At 37.3% G+C, this 22,314-nt stretch overlaps 1 protein-coding gene across 4 annotated transcripts in view; it reads right to left on the reverse strand.

The window, feature by feature from the left end:
- Window positions 1–22,314, reverse strand: part of LOC307126560 (NACHT, LRR and PYD domains-containing protein 3-like) — an 88,628-nt gene that overhangs the window by 17,267 nt on the left and 49,047 nt on the right. For all 4 annotated transcript variants that reach the window (XM_079817156.1, XM_079817155.1, XM_079817153.1 and 1 more), the window contains 3 exons: window positions 22,094–22,267; window positions 2,214–2,381; window positions 1,945–2,109 (listed from right to left, as the gene is read on the reverse strand). In XM_079817156.1, coding sequence (XP_079673282.1) covers window positions 1,945–2,109; window positions 2,214–2,381; window positions 22,094–22,267 — 507 coding nt within the window. The remainder of the gene's footprint in view (window positions 1–1,944; window positions 2,110–2,213; window positions 2,382–22,093; window positions 22,268–22,314) is intronic.

Consider the following 22,314-nt stretch of genomic DNA (forward strand, 5'->3'; position numbering starts at 1 on the left):
CACGGTAAATCCAAGTTAAACTCACAGCCTCTCTTCCGAACTCGATGAAAAGCATAAGAATGATGAAGACGAGTCTTTGTTTTGAGGTGATGGGGAAAGTTTACAGATTTGCGCTCCTTCACATGGATGATTTGCATGTGAATCGCTTTGCGCGTGTGGGTGTGGTCACATTAAAGATAATGAGGCTCAGCTGGAGGAACTGTGCCTCTGGCTGTTTTCATACGGATTACATAAACAGAGAATATTTTTTTCTCATTCATTTAAAAGTAGACATTCCAAGCTTTATAAAGAGATATCTGTCGTGTCTGTGAGGCAAGTTTTCTCTGAGTTCATTTTCAGACGCATTTCAGAATGGACATCAGAGGGAGACCGACAGGAGAACACGCATCCTGTTTGTTTTCTTTATTTAGCGAAAAGCACAACATTTCGTTTTTATTTTGAGTGTACACGAATAAAAGTAGACACTTTAAGCTTTGTAAAAGACATATCGTTCATGTCTGTGAGGCCAAAAATATTAAGGCCAAGAGTATTTTAACCGCGTGCGCGTTTCTCGGGTTCTAAGGGTTAGTGATAGAACTTTAGTAATTAGAACTAAAACTGTTGGTAACCATGTATGAATGCATTGTCCTTTAACTGAACTTTGGACTGGTGGTGGTGCTTAAGATATTGTGGTCATTCAGTGTTTCTGAAAAAAAAATAATAATAGTCATTATATTATATTATTAAAAGATAATTCTAATTCTACTACTAATAATATACAACACACTAAGGATTGATGAGCTGCTGGGTTCATGAATATTAATCACGTTGTCAGCATTCAGTCAAACCTATTTACTGAAATCAAAACAGGGACAGGACAAGAGGAGCGCCAGCCAATGAGATTGCCGTTTGCGCATTAGTCCCGCCCACTACCGGAAAAAAAGCATATCTTCAGCTTGTTCTTAAAAGCTGAATAATTCTAAACCAACTCTGGTATTTTGGCAGGAATATACAACAAAGAATAGTGTTAACATGTAGCGTGTCGATTTTGTGTGGTATGTAAGACTCTCTTGTGTGTTTGTGTGTGTGAGAAACACGTGCTCAGCCAAGCGACTGCGAGTTGTGCGCCTTCACACTAGAGTTTACAGTATGTCAGATGAGCTGATTTGAAATCATATAGATCGCTTGACTAGCAAAACTTCTCAAGTGCTCAGTCAGAGTGTCCAGCGAGTTAAAATGTATCTATGCTAAACTTATTCTTAGCCTCTAACACACACACTGGCGAGTAAAATCGAAGAATTTATTAGCCAAAACTCATTTCATCCATTTTAACAACTTCACCTTATCCATGTCATGCTGGGCTAAAATCTTCCCTTGCCTGTGTTTGTCGTTGTCGTTAACTGCAAACGTGAATCTAACTGAAGGAGAGTTGTTGTTGTTTTTTTTGGTTTGTAGTTTTTTGTTTCTGTAATGTGATTGTATTGTCCATATGTCTGTAAATCTGAAAATACTACAATAAATATAATATAAAAAATGTTTTATTCACCCAGAATGAAGATTTACTCGCATTGTAGAGGGTTGCCTCTCCACTACTTTTAAAATTACAACTCTTTCTTTTCCCATTCTCTTGCATATTCTTATTCTTTTCTTGCTATTTGTATATGTTCCCTTCTATAGTTAAAGAGCTGCGATTTGTTTTTCCTGATATATTACTGTTTTGGTTGGCTGTATGAACTATTTTGAAAACATTTGAAAGTTTTGTGTACATAGTTTTGAGAAAATGATTCACATTATTTGTAATTTGTATGAAAATACAATCTGTTTAGGACAATTACAAAGTGTTCAGATCGCTGTGTTAACTGTTTGGAGAACAGTGACCTGAGTTTGGAGAAATGTGTCAAATAGATTGAAGAAAAACTGTATTGTGGTAGCATTTTGTTAATTATTTTAAGGAAAACCATTTACCTCAGTATCTCCAGCTTACAGTTCTTCAATCCATCAGAAATAATCTTCACTCCAGAATCCCTCAGGTCATTGTTACTCAGGTCCAGCTCTCTCAGGACAGAGTTTGAGGATAAAACTGATGACAAACTCTCACAAGACTGAGCAGTGAGATTACATATGGAAAATCTGAACAAGAAAAACAGTAATTGCATACTGAATAAATTCAACAGAGTGATTTTTAGTAATTAACTTAATGGGAAACAAACATTGAAAGTATTTGAAACTCAAACCTCAGTATCTCCAGTTTACAGCTCTTCAGCCCATCAGAAATAATCTTCACTCCAGAATCCTGCAGGTCATTGTTACTCAGGTCCAGTTCTCTAAGGACACAGTTTGATGATTGTAGAGCTGAAGACAAACTCTCACAGGACTGAGCAGTGAGATAACATCCACGTAGCCTGTGTAGAGAACAAAACAAACAGATATCAATGTGTTTATTAGGCAGGGTTTATAATCTGGGGCCTGATGTATTAAAGTATAAAGAAATGTGCATATGTAATTTTCCACGCACATATCGGGATTTATAAAAAACAAATTAGGCGGAAACTAGTGCACACCTTATGGACACTTTAGACCGTGCGTACACACTATTACTGGAGTGAGTGAAAAAAATGAAGTACACTGAAATATTTAAACTCTGTTTTACATCTGATATACACATTTAGATTAACACTAGAACCGCCACGGGGTAAGATTTACCCATGGCTGTTTTTCAAATGTACATGACAGATGTTCAATAAAATATCCAAGGCTCCCAGTCATTGACTTTTACTAAAATTGTGTTATTTACAATCCCCTGTTGTAAAAAAAATTGTTTACATAAACTAGAATAAAAAAACGGGCATTTATTCCTATAAGCGCCAGCGGGTCAAATTTACCCCAATATAATTCCTTTATATTCGCGCTGTATTTGAGCAACGTGTCGGCTTACTGTAAATGGTCACACAACACACAGTCAAATGAAGATGTTTTAGCCTATTTATAAATGTTCAAACTTTGGATTAATTATTAATTTTTGCTTTATATTTTTTTATTGTGTATTGTTTGCTGCTGTGTTGCTATTTATTCAAGTCTGCCCGTTTCCTGAAAAACAATATTTCCTATCTATGATGTAATGAATAAAACTATTAGCATGATATTTGTTTTGTTCTCTTATTCAAATGATAAATGATATAACTAAACAATTTAATAATTACTTAGGTGAAAATGTGCGCTTGAATTTGTCGTTGCACATGTACATGCATCGTATGTCATCCTTTGTTATAAATCCTATGCAGCGGTGTATTATTATTGCTCTTTATTGTCTATTTAGGGTATTTTAGTCATTTAAATAACATGGGTTATCTTTATGTAATTAACCACATTTTATTATAATATTAAACCACCCAAATATTTATTTATTTCCTTCTAATTCGCGTTGTAATTGCAGGCTGATTTAGCCTCGATATTCAGCAAAAAGTTTTAAAAAGTTTTTTGATTAGTGTAGCCTGCTTAAAATAGCATAAAACAACAGAAAAAAAACATAGTTGATGTCTAAAAATAATAATTTCATGACTCTATACATTACTTTGTGAAGACAGTGGCATAATACAGTGACATATTATGTTTTTAGCCACATCAAAACAGAAATCATCTGCATGGGTCAATTTTACCCGCTGGCGGTTTTAGGTATACAGCGTCCTCTGGCGGTTCTAGTGTTAAATATGCCACACTCATTAATGAAGTTAAGCACAGAAATTACATGAAATCATTATCCAGAAGTAAAACATTTTTTATATTAATTTAAATGAAAACATTTGTAGTGGATGAGCTGCCTTTAAACACAGCATGCCACAGGAAGTGTTCAATGTTTTAACTAGAGATGAGTGATTGGTGCGTGATAATTCTGCTTTAAATTGTGTTCTAAATAGCAAACCTTGTGTTCTGAGAAAATATTTTCATACAAATAATGATCAGTAATGTACACTTGACTCTAAGCAGATGGCTTGGCAACAAAGACGGTATAATGAGCGACACGTAGAACTCGCTCAGTGATCGAGCGGTCCATTGGCCGGTTTGAATAAGTCACAGTCCCGATGACACAGTCCTGTACAATCTCTGCTGTTGATATCATGCACTGACAGTAGCCCAATGATAACCAGTTTCATGGTCTTCCCAGTATTATGAAAAATATAATTGTATTTTAAGGATAGAGTTTGAAAAGAACTGAGTCAGACAATTATTTACATAATTGTATAATTTACATAATTGTCTATTTGTTTCCATTAAAAATGTATAGGCTAAACATCCTTAAATATAGGATGTTTTGATTTGTTTAAAGCAATTAAATACTATTTGGCCAGTGGAAAAGACTCAGAATAACTCTTCTCAGAAAACCTTCTCTGAAATGTAGTGTATACAATTTTAATTTATTTATTCTAAAACAAGACACGGATACTGAATGAATTTTTAGGAATGTAATGTGATGGTACATAGCTGTCATGGTTGGTCTTGGGTTTTTTGTCATGTTCATGTTTCATGCCTTTTATTTTAGTTTATTCACAGTCATGGATCATGTTTGTCCTGTGTTTTCCCTTGCTCTCATGTCATGTGCTTCCCTTGGTTCATGTGTTATGCTCTCATTAGGCTTCAGCAGTACTGCAATTATATTGCAGTAAAACTACAAAAAAAAACTGCATTTCTCTACATGAATAAAAACTGCAGTATTTTTTTGTAAGGGTAGCATCAAGCTACATAACACTATATAAAGATTAAAATTACACATTCACTCAATGTCATTTTAGACCACCATCATTTGTATTAGCTTCCTGTCGCGATATAATGGGGATTTCATTCATATGGTGATGTTAAACCATGTTATATTTAGCATTTTATATGGAGCTCATCGCTACACCTGCTTAGCATTTATAATGTAAACATCCATTATTGATATAAAATAGCAGAAAAAACATGAAAAATCACACAAAAACCTTATGCCATAGTTATCGTGTGTTTATTAGCTTCTTAGTTCACACATAGAAAGGTAGAATTGGTTCGTTCTTCACAGAGACAGAATGAGGAAGTGTAAAAATAGAGGAGCGTCATGACGAGGGCAGGATTGAGCACGTAAAATGATTGACAGCTAGAGAGCAAATGGGCACATAATGACTCATATCTGACGCAAATCAGGAAGAGGAGAGACAGAGAGAGCTCTGTACATGTTTCAGCTGTATGCAGATCGGATAATTCAGTGAGAAAATAAATCAATATTTCTACAGATGTGCACTTTTGAACTAAGCTGACCTGAAATCTGTTATTTGCGAGCTGTTTGGACACAACGTAACCGCAGCAGACGAGAGAGAATTAATTTGCATGTGATATTCCATTCAAAACATCTTGCATTACAGATCGGTTACTTTTCACTCCTGACATAAAGTAAGAAATTAATGTCACTGCAACGCAGTTTTATCATAAACACTGGTCAAATATCGAAGCTGGAGTCTTTAATCTGTCTCATGATACTGAGTTTGTCCAGATAAAGTAAGAGTGTGATGTTTTAATGAGTAGTGAATGTTGAACAATAGGAATCTGGGGCCGTCTGCGATCTTTGACTGCAAAGGAGTTAAACAGTATCTGTAAACAAAAAATATAGGCCTAAAGAACAAAAGCATTATAAGCAAGCAGCAGGAGCGGGGAAAACGCTAATAAAGCAGAGCATGCCAGTTATCATGCAGAACGTACATATACACTTGAGTCTGTATATCTAGTTATTGTGTTTATATTGTTTCATATGTTCATGTTGAGAAAAAAACGATAATATCATGTGGTCGATATTATTTTTGGGTGAGAAAATGTGGTTTCTCATTGTGGTGGTGGTAATATTATGGTAGCTCAGTTTCATTAATTAATTTTCATCTAAGTAATTCCAAACACCGCAAAGTAGACGACAACCAGTGATGCGCGGGTCAATGTATAAACAACCCGCACCCGACCGACGTTTTCAACTAACCCGCCCGCAACTCGGACCGCAAAAAAAAAAGAAGAAAATATTGTACCCGACCCGCTTCCTGACCCGCATTTTTTAATAAATAATAAATGCTCATCGTAGCTCATTGGGCCATTGAGAAAATGTTTCAGGCCCTGACGTGCGCTCAGAGGTGCAGCGGCGAGAGCAGGCAGTTCTTGAGGCGGCCCATCATTTTCCATTTCAGCTGTCTAGATGCATACTATTGATGAACGCGATGTTTATGTTTCGACCCGGCTTGAAGGTCATCAGCAGGTCAACTGCGAGAAAGCCCTTATAAGGGCTAGTTTCACTTTCTTATGCCAGCTGAGTGATGTAGTTGCTTTTGAATAGAAGCTTCAACTAAATTACATGTTTATTACATAACACTAGACTATATCATACAGCATTCAGAAAAAGAACAGTTTGTGCTCCTGATGGATTGATTTAGCTATTCATTTATTTTGTTTCATTTTCTTAACAAAGATGCAGCATGTGTTTATCCAGTCTAATCGATGTGTGCGTCTCTCCCCTGACAACAAAAATCCCGCTCCCTCTCAGAAAATACATAAAACTGACTTTTCTGAGCTATATGCGTTTAAAAGTAGCCTATTAAAATGGCACAATGGCATTGCTCAGTTCAACGTGTTGGGAAAGCGGGCATTTTGTCCCGCGTCAGTATTTATTAAAAAGTTAATAACGCTCAACAATCAAAAGGAAAATAAGGATGACCCGACCGACCGCGACCCGAATATCATTAAAAATTATTTTGGATGACTCGTTACCGCGGGTAACCGCGGGTGACCGCAGGCACCCGCTCATTTTGGATCAACCCGCGCATCACTGGTGCACATATACAATACAAACACAACAAGAACATAGAACAGCAAGAAAAAAATAAACATTATGTAGCGACGGTAGGTTTAGGGAAAATAGCGCAGTAAAAGTACCGATACAGCACTTAAAATGTATTCAAGTAAAAGTACACTGTTTTTAAACTACTTAATAAACTACTGAGAAAAACGACTCAATTACAGTAAGGAGAGTTTTTGTAATTCGTTACTTTACACCACTGCGTGCAGGTTGGGAGAAGATGAAAACGGAGACGTGAAGTCGGACACTTTCTGCTTCCCGTAGTGATGCTCGCACGGTGTTTGCATTAGGGGTGTGCATGAATAGTAGAATATTCAATATTCAAAAAATAAAAATACTATTTGATTTTTACTACGTTGCTTTGCTGGCCGTAAATGCAGTGAATCCATGATAAATCCCTCTAAAACTCACAGTTATAACCAAATCCACTGGGTGGAGCTGTGGAGCGTGTTAAGTTGATTGTGTTTGGTCACATATATGTTGTCGTCAGTGATGCGCGGGTTGATCCAAAATGAGCGGGTGCCTGCGGTCACCCGCGGTTACCCGCGGTAACGAGTCATCCAAAATAATTTTTAATGATATTCGGGTCGCGGTCGGTCGGGTCATCCTTATTTTCCTTTTGATTGTTGAGCGTTATTAACTTTTTAATAAATACTGACGCGGGACAAAATGCCCGCTTTCCCAACACGTTGAACTGAGCAATGCCATTGTGCCATTTTAATAGGCTACTTTTAAACGCATATAGCTCAGAAAAGTCAGTTTTATGTATTTTCTGAGAGGGGGCGGGATTTTTGTTGTCAGGGGAGAGACGCACACATCGATTAGACTGGATAAACACATGCTGCATCTTTGTTAAGAAAATGAAACAAAATAAATGAATAGCTAAATCAATCCATCAGGAGCACAAACTGTTCTTTTTCTGAATGCTGTATGATATAGTCTAGTGTTATGTAATAAACATGTAATTTAGTTGAAGCTTCTATTCAAAAGCAACTACATCACTCAGCTGGCATAAGAAAGTGAAACTAGCCCTTATAAGGGCTTTCTCGCAGTTGACCTGCTGATGACCTTCAAGCCGGGTCGAAACATAAACATCGCGTTCATCAATAGTATGCATCTAGACAGCTGAAATGGAAAATGATGGGCCGCCTCAAGAACTGCCTGCTCTCGCCGCTGCACCTCTGAGCGCACGTCAGGGCCTGAAACATTTTCTCAATGGCCCAATGAGCTACGATGAGCATTTATTATTTATTAAAAAATGCGGGTCAGGAAGCGGGTCGGGTACAATATTTTCTTCTTTTTTTTTTGCGGTCCGAGTTGCGGGCGGGTTAGTTGAAAACGTCGGTCGGGTGCGGGTTGTTTATACATTGACCCGCGCATCACTGATGTGCACTGGAAGCTTCAGCACCAAGAAAACTTCCTTGTGTGTGCAAGCACACTTGGCAATAAAGCTCTTTCTGATTCTGATTCTGGTTACTGTATGATGACTGAAATCGTGAAATTGCCTTAAACAATTCCTAAAAATAAACTGCAGAATATTACATTCTCTAATACACGCACAAATGGTCCGTATTCTGTTAGCGTATTGAGCTCGCGGTGCCATCTGCTGGAAACACTTCATTTAGCTTGATTGTTTGCCAGGCTTCAGTGCATTAGGCATTAACTGATCGTCACTGCTAGATTTATGTCCCTTACATCGATTTCGCCCAGCATGTAAACGCTTTAACCTTTTAACCACTTTCTGTATTTTAATCAGGTTTTTAATTGCAAGCAAAAATAATCAGTTGTGAATAATGATTCTGATTTCTGAAGTGTTTTAATTTTACAGAGAAAACATCCATTGAAATTAAAGCAGTACATGCATCTTGAAAAGAAAGTTTTTTAACGTAAAATTGTTAATTTACAACTCTTTGCAACCTTTTTTAATTAACCACAAGAAAACCTCTACAGAATGGTTGTTATAAATGTTACCAGATTATTGGTTGCTTTCTCAAATATTCCATGGCTGTATTTTTAGCGCTAACAGAAATAAAACTTGGAGAAATACTGAAATACTGTTGGTGATCTCTTGTTTTTTGTTCTTACCGAGAAACATCCATAAAAGTGTAAGCTGCATTTTTAATTTGCAGGGTATAAGGTGGAATAACATTCAAAGCATAATACTCACTACTCATGAGTACTTTTACAAGGGCTACTTTTTACTCCTACTTTGAGTAGTATTTAGGACAGGTACTTTTACTCTACTAGCACTACATTTTTTGACAAGTAACAGTACTTTTACTTGAGTATGCTTTTTCAGTACTCTTTCCACCACTGCCTGCACCTGTTTGTCTTGTCATATGATACTCTGCTCTGTTTGTCATTGGTTCATTGTTTGATTGTTCACAGGTGTCCCTTGTTTGCTCATTAGTCTTGTGTGTATAAATAGGCCTCATGTTTCTAAAGTCTCTTGTCTAGCAGTGTTTGTGTTATTCTACTGTTGGTAAATTCATGCATTTCAGTCAAGCCAAGATCACTGCACATGGGTTCAAATGAACTTGCCTTCAGTGGACATACTGATGTAGTCACATTTCCCTAATGTCTTAAATATGGCATCACAACGTGGATGGGAATGTGCATGGAAATGATATGCAGATGATGTTATGCATAGTAAAACTAGGTGTTGTAAGCTCCATAGTCAAGTCAAGTCACCTTTATTTATATAGTGCTTTTTACAATGTAGATTGTTTAAAAGCAGCTTCACAGGGGTAACAGGAAAATAATGCAACATAATTTGATTCAGCTGAACAGCCGCTCTGGAGAAAACAGTGATGTCATCAGTTAAGTTCAATAATCATACAGTGACAATGTGGGCGAATCAGTAAAATAGTTGTGTTCCCAACCAAGCAAGCCAAAGGCAAGAGGTGACGGTGGCAAGGAACCAAAACTCCATCTGGTGGCAGGATGGACTAAAAAAACCTTGGGAGAAACTGGGCTCAGTCGCGGTGCCAGTTCTCCTCTGGCCAACAAACGGGTTCAGGCAACATTACAGGTCAGCCGCATAGGGTTATTTCGGGGAGGAGACAGGATGGAGATGCATGTAAGCACAATCTGTTTTTTCATAAAGGGAATTTTGCACAGATTCTGGTGTACGCATGGTTTTATAAATCTGAAAACTTTTGTACAAACGCAAAATCTAGCTTTTGTGCTTACGCACACTTTTAGGATGAAATCTATGGAAAATGTTATACATGAGGCCCCTGGACTGCATGTTTGTGCTAAATAGGGTTGGGCGATGTCTCCTAAATTGGCAGTTGACAATGTTTACAGTAAAACATCGTGATGGACGATGATATCGTCGTTTTTTTAAAAATACAAATATATAATTTACTATATCGGTATTTTACTATCTCTTTACATAAATACTATTTTCTACTTAAAAACTATATCATTTCGTTATTTTACTAACCCAAATAATGACTCATCCGCGCTAGGTTGCTTGTGAGGGAAAAAAGTAGCTTCCTTCCACTTAAGAAGAGTTGTGCACTTTTTATTTTAATATATCTCTTTACATAAATACTATTTTCTACTTCAAAACTATAATTTCGTTATGAACCCAGTGTTTTGTATGTTAATGCTGTTTTACGTGAATAATACCACAGGAGTGAAGCACAAAGCTTTGTTTACAAAGGAAATAAATTCACAGATAAATGTTACATCGCAGCCATTCTATTTTGCGATTTCTGTGAATTTTAACAATAGGCCTAACGTTAGTCCATTTTATCCCACTGGACATGGACACATATCTCGTTTCTTTTCTCAAATCTTCACTCACGTCGCACCCGTTTTCACAGGGAATTATAAACGTTTCTTCCTTCGTTTGTTTATAATTAAGTCTATTATACCCATTCACGTCCTTTACTGTGGGAAAGTAGAAAAACACTGTAAGACGAACAGGCTACCTTTTTACTTCAACATTTATTTAACACAGTTTGTGCTTGTTATTAGACTTGGTAAGGCACGTCAAGTTTATTTGAATAGCGCATTTCACACACACACACACACACACACACACACACACACACACACACACACACACACACACACACACACACACACACACACACACACACACACACACACACACACACACACACACAGGCGATTTTACTTTCGCTTTCTCTGGCAGTGTATAATCAAACATAGCTTAAATGTCTTGACCCTGTGGAAGATAAAATTCGCTCTTTGTAACATCAGGAGAAAACATGAAGACGAAGATATTTGAGAAGGTGTCTATCCAGCTCGTGTCCCACACTCATCTCAAAGCGCAGAGCGGCTTATGACGCATCTTTGCGAGGAAATAGGCTATGAAACAATTTTTTTAAAACTAGAAACTAGCATAGACTACAGTATTTAAAATAGCATATATGCATTAGTTATACTCAATTTAATTTACAAAGCAATCCCTGCAAAGTTTTTAGTTTAACTATAGAAGGGGCGTCGCACTCACAACAAGACTCGCAATGGGGGGCGTGGCATCACGATGGTGGCGCTCCATCGTGATGTCGGTCAGCCATCACGATGGACGATGATATCGTCCATCGGCACAACCCTAGTGCTAAATACAGTGTAATCAGGCTTTAGCCATAATATGTTATGAGGAACTGTGTCAGGGCATGTCAAAACATCTCAGAGACCACAAAAAAGCCTCAGGGTCAACTCCTGAGGGTTAAGTTCATAACTCATCTATGCCAGTGTTTCCCCTACCATTGTTTTTGGGGGGCAGCCCGCCTGAAAGAATGAAAAAAAATATTCGTCATTAAGGTCGACAATAACAGCCCGATGGTCCGGTGCCAGCGTGGAAGACACTCTGGCCAGTTGCCGCAACTGTCACATGCCTGCACGTGCCAGTGGTGCATCTTCACGGAAGTTGATAATTTGCGCATTTTTTAGCCATGCCAATTTAAAGATTCAAGCGCACATAGACAAGAAAGTGTCTCTCAGTTTGGTACTCATGAAGCGCACCAAAACACATCCTAAGCGCGCCCACGCGTCTCACAGCATGCAAAAATTCACACAAAATTATGTGTACAAAAGGCCTATCTTGTCAAGTATCATCCAAAATATAGTCGGTTATGTCTTAAGTAAACGTAAACATGAAATTTTCCAGTCACTGCCAGCGTTTTTGGTCATTTTCACAAGTTTCATGGCCCACAGAGCCTCTGTTTTATTCTAGCTTCATGCAGTCTTTTTTTAATCAACACTTGAAATGTTGCAAGTTTCATGAAAAAACAACATTTTGAGCATAAGGCGGAGAAAATCACGTTTTTGTAAAAGACTGACGTTACGTCCGGATGTGATTCAGAACGATGATCAAACAGATGGAGTAGATCGAGTTCATCAACACCCCCAAAGCTTCCCAGCCCTATAGCTCGTCCTGGGTCGATATTTAATTTAGTAACATTAGGCAGTTTTGATTTATAGGCTTCCTAATGTTGATGATCGCATTATTTTACACATGCACCTGCTGAGATAAGATATTGGTCGTTTCTGCTTCGTCTTTTGGAGATGCGTAATAGCGTCAATGGCTATATAAATATCAAGATAACAAAAGTCAAATAAATCACTAACTGCTCTTGACTGAATAACTTTTAATAAGGGTTAGTCTATTTTATTTTATTTTATTTATTACTTTTTTGATGTGGGGCCAGTGAAAATTTTGGCAGGGCAAGTACAAATTTGAACCAGTAGAAAACATCCTTAGTATTGAGCCCTGATATATTCCAAAAAACGGACATGCAAGCTCCATGTAGTAACTTCAAAAAAAATGTTGAAGAGGAACAGAGGTGACAATCCTAAATCCTTTTTTTCTTAAAAGCAACAAAATCCAGAGAAACAAATCAAGCAAAGCCAGCCTCTGTTGTGTTGCAAATAGTTGTGTGATGTGTAAATAAATGTAGTTTATATTTATTTACCAAATTTATGTTGAAAACGCCAGATGAAAACTTATTTATTAATTATCTAAACTGACAGCGTGTGTTGAAGATATTAAATACTGGATGACGTGTAATTTTCTGCTATTAAATTCAGATAAAACGGAGGCATTACTTATTGGTCCTAAAAACTGCCCACAAAACCTCTCACAATACAACTTTAACTTAGAAGGATGTCCTGTCACTTTATCCACTACAGTAAAAGACCTGGGTGTTATATTAGACCACAACTTGTCTTTCGAAAATCATATTTCATATGTTATAAGAACGGCATTTTTCCACCTTAGAAACATTGCTAAGCTACGTAACATGCTATCTATTTCTGATGCAGAAAAGTTAGTTCATGCATTTATGACCTCGAGACTAGATTACTGTAATGCTTTATTAGCTGGTTGTCCTGCATCCTCAATAAACAAACTACAGTTAGTCCAAAACGCAGCTGCTAGAGTTCTTACTAGGTCAAGAAAATATGATCATATAACACCAATTTTATCATCTCTACACTGGTTACCTATTAAGTTCCGTATCAATTACAAAGTATTGCTATTGACCTATAAGGCCCTAAATGGTTTAGCTCCAGTGTATTTAACGGATCTTCTATCGCCCTACAATCCATCGCGCTCTTTAACACTAGAAGTCCCAGGGAGCAGCCATTTGGCTTTTCTACCTATAAAACCCGCAGGACAGCCGATGGGCTGGAAGGCTTTAGGCTAATATCCTTAATCAGCTGTGAACAGTTGCTTTTGTTATGTAAACAAGGTGGGGCCATGCTGAGCCACTTCAAGGAAACTTGTGTTTCACTTTGCCATCTTAGGGAGAAATCAACACACATGTTTTTTTTTTCCTTTGTTGCTGAGATTTATTGATAAAAACAGTACAAAATAAAATAAAAAAGAAACCAACCATTTGTACACATATTTACAAATAATATTAAAAAGTGAGTGAGTACATTCCAGCAATCACTCACAATCCTGGCACTGCCATGGTATCTCCCGTCTGCATTTACCACATGTGTATCTGTAGCAGTGAACACATTGCACAGTGGCATGATTGTTCTTGCATTGGTGTTTGGTGTTCCGGCTAAGAAGTTTATGCGCAAGTGACAGCGATGTGAAGAAATTGTCCGTGGTAACATTTCTGCCCTTGTCTAGGAATGGTTCCATCAGCCTCATCACTACATTTTCAGACAGTCTCTCTCCACTGGGATGACTAGGGTCCTTGCCAAGATATGGGAGGACATTACAAATGTACTTGGATTTTAGGTCGCAAGCCACCCAAAACTTGATCCCAAACTTGTCAGGTTTAGTTGCAATATACTGCAGGAAACAGCAGCGAGTCTTTGACGGGAAAAGCTGTTCATCAACGGTGATATGTAGACCAGGGTTGTAGAACGTGATGCAATTGGTGACAAATGATCCCCACACACTGGAAATTGCAGCAAACTTATCAGTCTTTGCTCGATCACTCCGGGTGGACCTGTCATCAAAGCGTAGGTGTCGCATGATGTCTTGGAAGCGGTTTCGCGGCATTGATCCAATGATATGTGGGTTTCTCAGGTTTGCTGACCAGCAGTCACGTAGTGATGGAACCTTGGTAAGCCCCCGGAAGATGACAATTGCAATAAATGCCATTAGTTCAGGGAGGGCCATGAACCAATGAACATGCTGCCTTTCCTGTGCATGTTGAATAGTCCATTCTTGAGTGCTATGAAGCATGTCAAGAGTGATGGAACACAGGAAGCTCTGAAGGCGACTCGAGATACTTTTCCTGGCCTTAGCCGTTGGCTCTCCATCTGCAGCGTACGCTTTGATTGGGGTGAAAGGGAGACGCGTCCCCACCTGTTCTTCACGCCACACTGTGCCATCTTTCGCTGTCTCTGTCAGGTTAGTCCCCAAACGGGCTCTCTTTTTTTGGTTGAGGAGCAGTCTCCTCATCTGCTGTGTGAACAAATTCAAATTGTGAGCAATGGAAAAGTCAAATGATATCACAAATGCATGCATAGATACTAATAATAATTCCAGTATCTCCTTCTCTGTATCGGAATAATGTCTGAAATATCTTACTAAATAAAAAGATACAACTAAAGCAAAGAAACAACTAATAATGTTTTGCACTTCAGATGGCAGTGAATGTCTGCTAAGTAGTACAAACAAAAAAGTGGACTAAGAGAAAAACACAAAAAAAGCAGAGTGGAGTGACATAAATATTTACTTTTTTGTATTGTCTGGTTTGAAATGAAATAGGAAATAATATGAAATGAAACTTAACCTGAAGACAGATCAGACAGCTCTGAGTCCGAATCCAGCTGAAGTTCTATGTCTTCTCCATCTGAGTCACAAGGGTTTCCTTCACTCAGGATAATTTCCAAGGCCTGCCGAGTGGTGAGTCTTGTTAGCAGCCCTCCCTCCCCCACACATACAAACAAGCCACCAGCAACCATTCACACACACACCCCCAACCCCCCTGCAGATTGCTCAGGTAATGACCACATTTACACATGAATTGATGCTAATGATAGCCAAAAGACTAGCCAGTTAGCTTCCACTTGGCTAAAGGAGGGGTAAAAATCTCCGGGACTTCTAGTGTTAAGATCACTAAACTCGAGGCTTCTGGTCATTCCTAGGATATCTAAGTCCACTAAAGGAGGGAGGGCATTTTCACATTTAGCTCCTAAACTCTGGAATAGTCTTCCTGATATTGTTCGAGGTTCAGACTCGCTGTCCCAGTTTAAAACTAGATTAAAGACGCATCTCTTTAGCCAAGCATTCACATTATAAATACGTTTTATACTACAGTTAAATCGCACCAACAGCATTAATATTTTGAACAGCAGCTATGCTAATTATTTCCCATCTGGTTTTCTGTTGTTATCTCGGGACACTAGTCCCAAGGTAAATAGTTCGTCAGCTCCAGTTTGTATCCAGCCTCTCATGGAGACTTCAGATGCCCCAACACCTGTGATGAGACGACTCGACGCCTGTGAAGAGACGACTCAACGCCAGCGTTGTTATGGCCTAAATTAATACATGATTGAATAACTTTTTCTAACATTTATCTTTAACATTCTCTTTCTAACATTTTTCAATGTACATTTATGAAATGCACTTTCTGTAAAGCTGCTTTGAAACAATGTGTATTGTGAAAAGCGCTATACAAATAAAATTGAATTGAATTGAATGTTCACTCTTGCCATTTCAGCTCACTCTAGAAATGCACCGATACAAACAACCGCCTACTGCGTGCCGCGTCTATGACAACACCACGTATCCATAACACACCCACTCCGCGACACTAGTAGTTTCGGGAGGTCAAATGCACAAGGAAAGGGAATATGTTTTAAAATTGTAATTATGACATGAATCAATGTTCATTGAAACAAACCGTTCATAAGAATCACTTAATGAAAATCGGAAATTTGGGAAAGATTTCATTGGAAATAATTGGAATTGGAAAAGTAATAGAGGTGTGAGTCTTCACTTGCCTCACAATTCGATTACAATTCAGAGGGTAATGATTTGATTATAAAGCGATTCATGATCCATCTTTTGCTACAATTTTTTTATTAATAATAATTAACATATTAATAAATAACAATATAGTTATTTTTACTATTTTATCTCTATTATTAAAATTCACGCACAGCTGCACGGGCATTCTTTATGGTGTGGAGCAGAGTGAGCAGTTTCAATTAAGTCCTATGGAAGACAAGTTTCCATAGGAATTAACTGAAAATGCTCGCTCAGCTCCACGCCATTGGAAACATTTTGTGTGCGTTTTACTTTCGCTTTCAAATTAGCTGCAATTGCTTGAATTGTGGGTTCATTATTATTCTGAATTTAAAAAAACAATAACTAGAAAAACAAAACTAATCCTTTGCAGGTTATTAGCATTAGGTTTGAATCCAAACTTTTACATTTTGCTTTGAAACCAAATTTTCCGCCATCCTCTTGACAGTCAAAAGTGAAGGCGAAATGTGTGACGCGAGGAGAAATCTGACTCACACTGCATTGAACAGATGCTTTCAGTTTTTAATTGTAAAAAAGTGTCTGTTCTCCAACTGCTCTAAATTATTTTTATTACTATAAAAAACAAACGGACAGTGGGGGACGGTGCCGCGTTGGGCAAGTGATGTAACTGTACACTTTGTAAAAAAAAGTGTATGTGTACTGTACTCTAGGGTGACCAGACGCCCTCGTTTTCCGGGGACAGTCCCTGGTTTTTGGTGTTCTGTCCCCAACTGGAGCTGTCCCCGGAAATGTCCCCGTTTTACAACTAGTTAAAAAAACCAGCATATACATTGCAAAAAAGTCCAACATACAGCATCTGCTGGTTATAGGAGCAATCGTGTAGTGATTATTTTCACCAGCAGATGGCGCTGTGAGATACGCTGACTCTACTTGGTTGCGCATGCGCGCCGCTACTACTTCAAGAGTGCAGAGCATTATTGTCAAATATCAAAAGAAAAATCTTTATCGCTTTCAAGGTAGTAACATACTAACGGTTCATGTTAAATTAAAGTAATACTGTTTGTATGTGCTTTATAACAGAACCTCAACAGGTGCGGGATTGTTTTAACCCCAATAGTTCCGCAGTCACAACACAGTGATCATCCCACATTTGAACTATAAATATAAAAAAATTTAACAATTACACTTGCAACAAATACATGTGCAGAATACACATACTTAAACACATGCTTAAAATAAGCCTAAAATGCAAAATAACAAGAGCAATTAAAGATAGTAAGAGTTATTTTCAAGCACAAACGTAACAAAACATATGAAGTAAAAAAGTAATTTATACAGTATAAACTTGTGAAAATGAAAGTATTAAATACAATTATATTTGTTAAATAGTTTTATTTATTATCATATTTATGTTTTATATTTGTAATATGTTTTTGTTAAGTCATGTTATAATATTGCTTTGAACGGCTTGTGATTTAGAATGTTTACTATTAACAGTTTTCATTGTTTGATTGTTTTTTTGTTTTGTTTTTGCGGGTGCGGTGAATTGTATTAAAACCAGACCAAAAATCGTAATAATCAAACTAAATCATAATAATTATTAATGTTAATAATAATATAGGGAGCCCACAACAACAACGACAACAAAAAACATTCACAAATATATTGTCCCCGTTTTTAATTAATAGATAATCTGGTCACTTTAGTGTACTCCACTAGATTAACTGAGACTTGTTACAGCACTTGCATGCTGTTGCCCCTTGTTTGTTTAGTTGCTTTTATTGCTTTCCTCATTTGTAAGTCACTTTGGAAAAAAATGTCTGCTAAATGATTAAATGTAAATGTAACTAACTTTAACATCAACCATGTCCCACACTTTATTTTCTCATTTATGCATGTTCTTTTTGTCAGCCTTGTGTGCTTGGAGAAAATGCCACTCATACATCCATGCTACAATATAGACTGGGGAAAATATCTGCTAGTCCGTTATGAACAGTGTTGGGGAGTAACAGAATACATGTACCGGCGTTACGTATTCAGAATACAAATTATGAGTAACTGTATTCCGTTACAGTTTAAATAGTTGGTATTTAGAATACAGGTACATTGTTGAAATCAATGGATTACATTACGATACTTCTCTGTTTCACTCTCTAAATAAATTAAGACAACTCTATGCATTTCCCAGAACGGCCCAATATGAAAACGCACGGTTTGCTTGATCACAATGGAGTCGGAAGAGGAGCAGCGGGAGCTAGAGGTAGACAACAGAGAACAACAGAGCCAGGGCAAGAACACGTTTATATCTTGGAAATTAAAACAGCATTTCACATTAAAGAAAGAGAATGGAGAACGAAATATAACTGTGCAGCGTGTCAGTGAAGAGCGGCTCTGTGATCAGTTATATAAATGCTGCGAGTTTAAAAACCATCACACGTCAAAAATCTTCACCAACTAGTAAAACGAAGCGTTCATGAACCTGTTGTCCTACAAAATACAACGTTTAATAACACGTTTTAACTCCCTTCATATAGTCAGTCGAGTGTTTGTTAGCTGATGTGGCTTCTTATCACAGAATGAGGCAGACAATGCATTATTTTATAGTATTCTATAGCAGGGCTCCAGACTGCGACTAAAACGGTCGCATTTGTGACCAAAAATATTAATTTGCGAGTGATATTTTTTGCTGAGATCGCCATTGGTGACCAGTCTTGTTGTGTGTTGACGTAATAAAATGAGACGACGCGCAGCAAAGTTACGATACAGATCCACTTTCGCGGCCCGACTGAAGTGTGGTGTTGTGACGCTTCCCTTCATGTGTATGTTAATGGGCGTTCCTCAAGTTTACTGCTATGGGTGTGCGTTTGAGCCAGCGGGGAATGAAAAACAAAGGACCAGCGAGAGACTTCCCTCCGTCTCCATGTGCTCTACTTCTATTGGATAGTCGCGTCGCGTTCAACGGATTCATTTGCATAAAGTTGAGCTTCGGCCAGCTTTTTTGACGCGCGGCATTTGTTTAAATGCAGCGCCGCCTTCCCGGAATGCTTTGCGGGCGCGTTAAAGTCGCTTGACGTCACCCATAGGAATAAAGTGGAGTGCGGCGCGACAGAAGTGTTGCACGGACAAGTGGATCAGCACCCTTACAGAGGAAAAAATCTTGCTGAGTCGGAGCGTCAAAATACGCGTCAGAAATGGATGTCAAAACGGAAAATATCATGCTTTTTCAAAGCCCTCATCTCTATCAAGCAACAACACTGACGGCTGTGCCAGCCGGAGAGAGATAGAAAGCGACAGAGACGTGTCAATGAATGAATATCCAGTACCCTACTCTACTTGTAAAAAGTGCAGGAAGGCTGTGTGGACGCCAACTAATCAGTAACAATTCTCGTTTTTAATTGATACTGATACTTATTCTCAATATATTTTACTCTTATTAAACTTTTCTGTTACTGCCTTAACTTCACAGGAATATGCAAAACGTATCACCGCCCTGCCCAACGGGCTATTTTAAATAGTGAATACAATTCCTTTCTTGCTTTGCATTGTTGACTCTCTTCTCTGAAGGAAAAATAAGATCATGGATGTTTTTGATCATGCTTATTTGTCCGCAGTGAAGTTTAGCGGATGTATGTGTGTGCGTGGATATTTTTGAGTGTGTTTGTGATGAGCGGATCATAACATTGTAAATAATTACGGGTGGATGAGAGATAAATAATTAATGTGTTGATATTATTAAAGACACGGAACTCTCATTTCACTGTAAAACGCAACAAACGTGCGTCACTCTTTCACTTTCAAAACCAGTGTCTATTCAGGGAAAACAAATCAAGGATAAGATATGCTTAGAGCACCTCCTAGTGGACACTATATATAACGCAAAGGAAAAATCCTACATGATATTGATATTGATTAAAATTTTTACAGTTTTACTAAAAAATATACACTAACTTAATAGAAATTATTCTGATAAGAATTGTCCAACATAGTGATTGGAAATATCAACATGTTTAAAACTTTTTTCTTCATGTTCTAATTTGCCAAATTTACCAAATTAACAAAAGGAAGGAAATAAAGTAAAGTAAAATGTGGGAGTTTAGTGAAGTATTTAACAAGACAAATCAAGTGTTGGGTAGCCTATGTGATGTGTAACAGCTGTGAAGCGCTCTATGTATATGACAATAAATTAATAAAGCCTATAGTGGAGAAAACTGCGAAAATCGCTCTGTGTGTGTGTGTGGTGTTGTTACAATGTTAAGAGGCGCATAGATTTAAGTTGTTTCAGTTCAACACGGGCAAAAAATACAAAAAAATATATGTTTTACCTAACCTGTTGTCTTAATGAGAAAGAATGGAAGAAGCTAAAAATGAAATTCAGCACCGCCCATATAATTGCACATGAAAAATTAAAATGCATTTATTCTTTTGTGGCACTTGAAAAAATTATTTGGCGCCTAAGTTTTTCCCTTATAGGAGCCAATGGCTCCTTAATTGATATTTTTGTCTGGAGCCCTGTACTATAGTGATAAAGTCTATGTCAATCAGCACTTTATCATTGTGAAAATACCTGAGAAGGCTTGAAGAACTTAAAAGAGTTTCTATATTTTACTATCTCTTTACATAAATATTATTTTCTATTCAAAACTATAATTTCGTTATTTTAAAAACCCAACTACTCATCCGCCCTATAGGTTGCACGTGAGGGGAAAAGTTTCCTTCCACTTAAATTTTTATTTTACTGTAGGCCTATCTCTTTACATAAATATTATTTTCTATTTAAAAATGATCATTTTGTTATTTTATGAACCCAACTAATGACTTATCCGGTCTTTCCAATAGTTTGCACGTGAAAGGGGAAAACGTAGCTTTCTTCCACTTAAGAAGAGTTGTGCACTTTTAAGTAATTTTTATTTTACTGTATCTCTTTACATAAATATTATTTTCTACTTAAAAACTATAATTTCTTTATTTTACTCACCCAACTAATTACTGGCTTTCCAATACAAGCACTTTTCACAATCCATTACGGAGCTGATCAATTTTGATTTTGCACTTGTTCTTTAAACGTTCTTTCGTGTAGTTTATACAACCACCTTACAATATTTCAATAACATAATTTATTTTGTAGCCTTTGCTATGCTTTGCACAACAAAAAGTTAATTGTTCTGGTAAATCGCGAGTTTCGGTCTGAATTGTTCCCGTTTTCTTGTTCTTGATTTGTTGTTCTTCTGTGTTTTAATAAATGTGTGTTATCAGAATCACCTTCATTCTTTCATTTGATTTGACATTATGGCTAAGGCAAATTGTCTTTAAAAGTAATAACCAGACAAGAGTTATTAGTCTGTGTTTATCTTAAACTGCCGCTTCAGTGCAGGAGCAAGAGTTGTGAGACAATGAGCACGATCTCATGAGACACTACAATAGGCTTGTATACTAATAATTCATTAATAAGGAATGTTTTCTTGTACAAAATTAAATATTTAAGTTAAATTCACAGTGTAAGACAAGAGGCTAACAATGTCAAGATCAATATTTGTGTATATTATTCTGATAACATACATTTATTAAAACACAGAAGAACAACAAATCAAGAACAAGAAAACGGGAACAATTCAGACCGAAACTCGCGATTTACCAGCACAATTAACTTTTTGTTGTGCAAAGCATAGGCTACAGAATAAATTATGTTATTGAAATATTGAGTAACGTAACGGAATACGTTACAAATAAAAATTTTGGGCATGTATTCTTTAACGAAATACATTTTGAAAGTATCTTTCCCAACACATTTGAACATAGTAAATGAGTGAATGTCAAACCTCAGTATGTTCAGTTGACAGTGTGAACTCTTCAGTCCATCCGAAAGAAGCTTCACTCCTGAATCCTTCAGGTGATTGCTACTCAGGTCCAGCTCTCTCAGATGGGAGTCTGATGATTGTAAAGCTGAAGATACAGTTTCACAGCATGTTTCATCAAGACCACAGCTGTCAAATCTGCCAAAACAGAACATTTACCCAGATTACTTTCTGATGTTTAGTGT

This window comes from Gobio gobio (genome assembly GCF_949357685.1).
Source record: "Gobio gobio genome assembly, chromosome: 5".
In the NCBI taxonomy this organism is placed as follows: Eukaryota; Metazoa; Chordata; class Actinopteri; order Cypriniformes; family Gobionidae; genus Gobio; species Gobio gobio.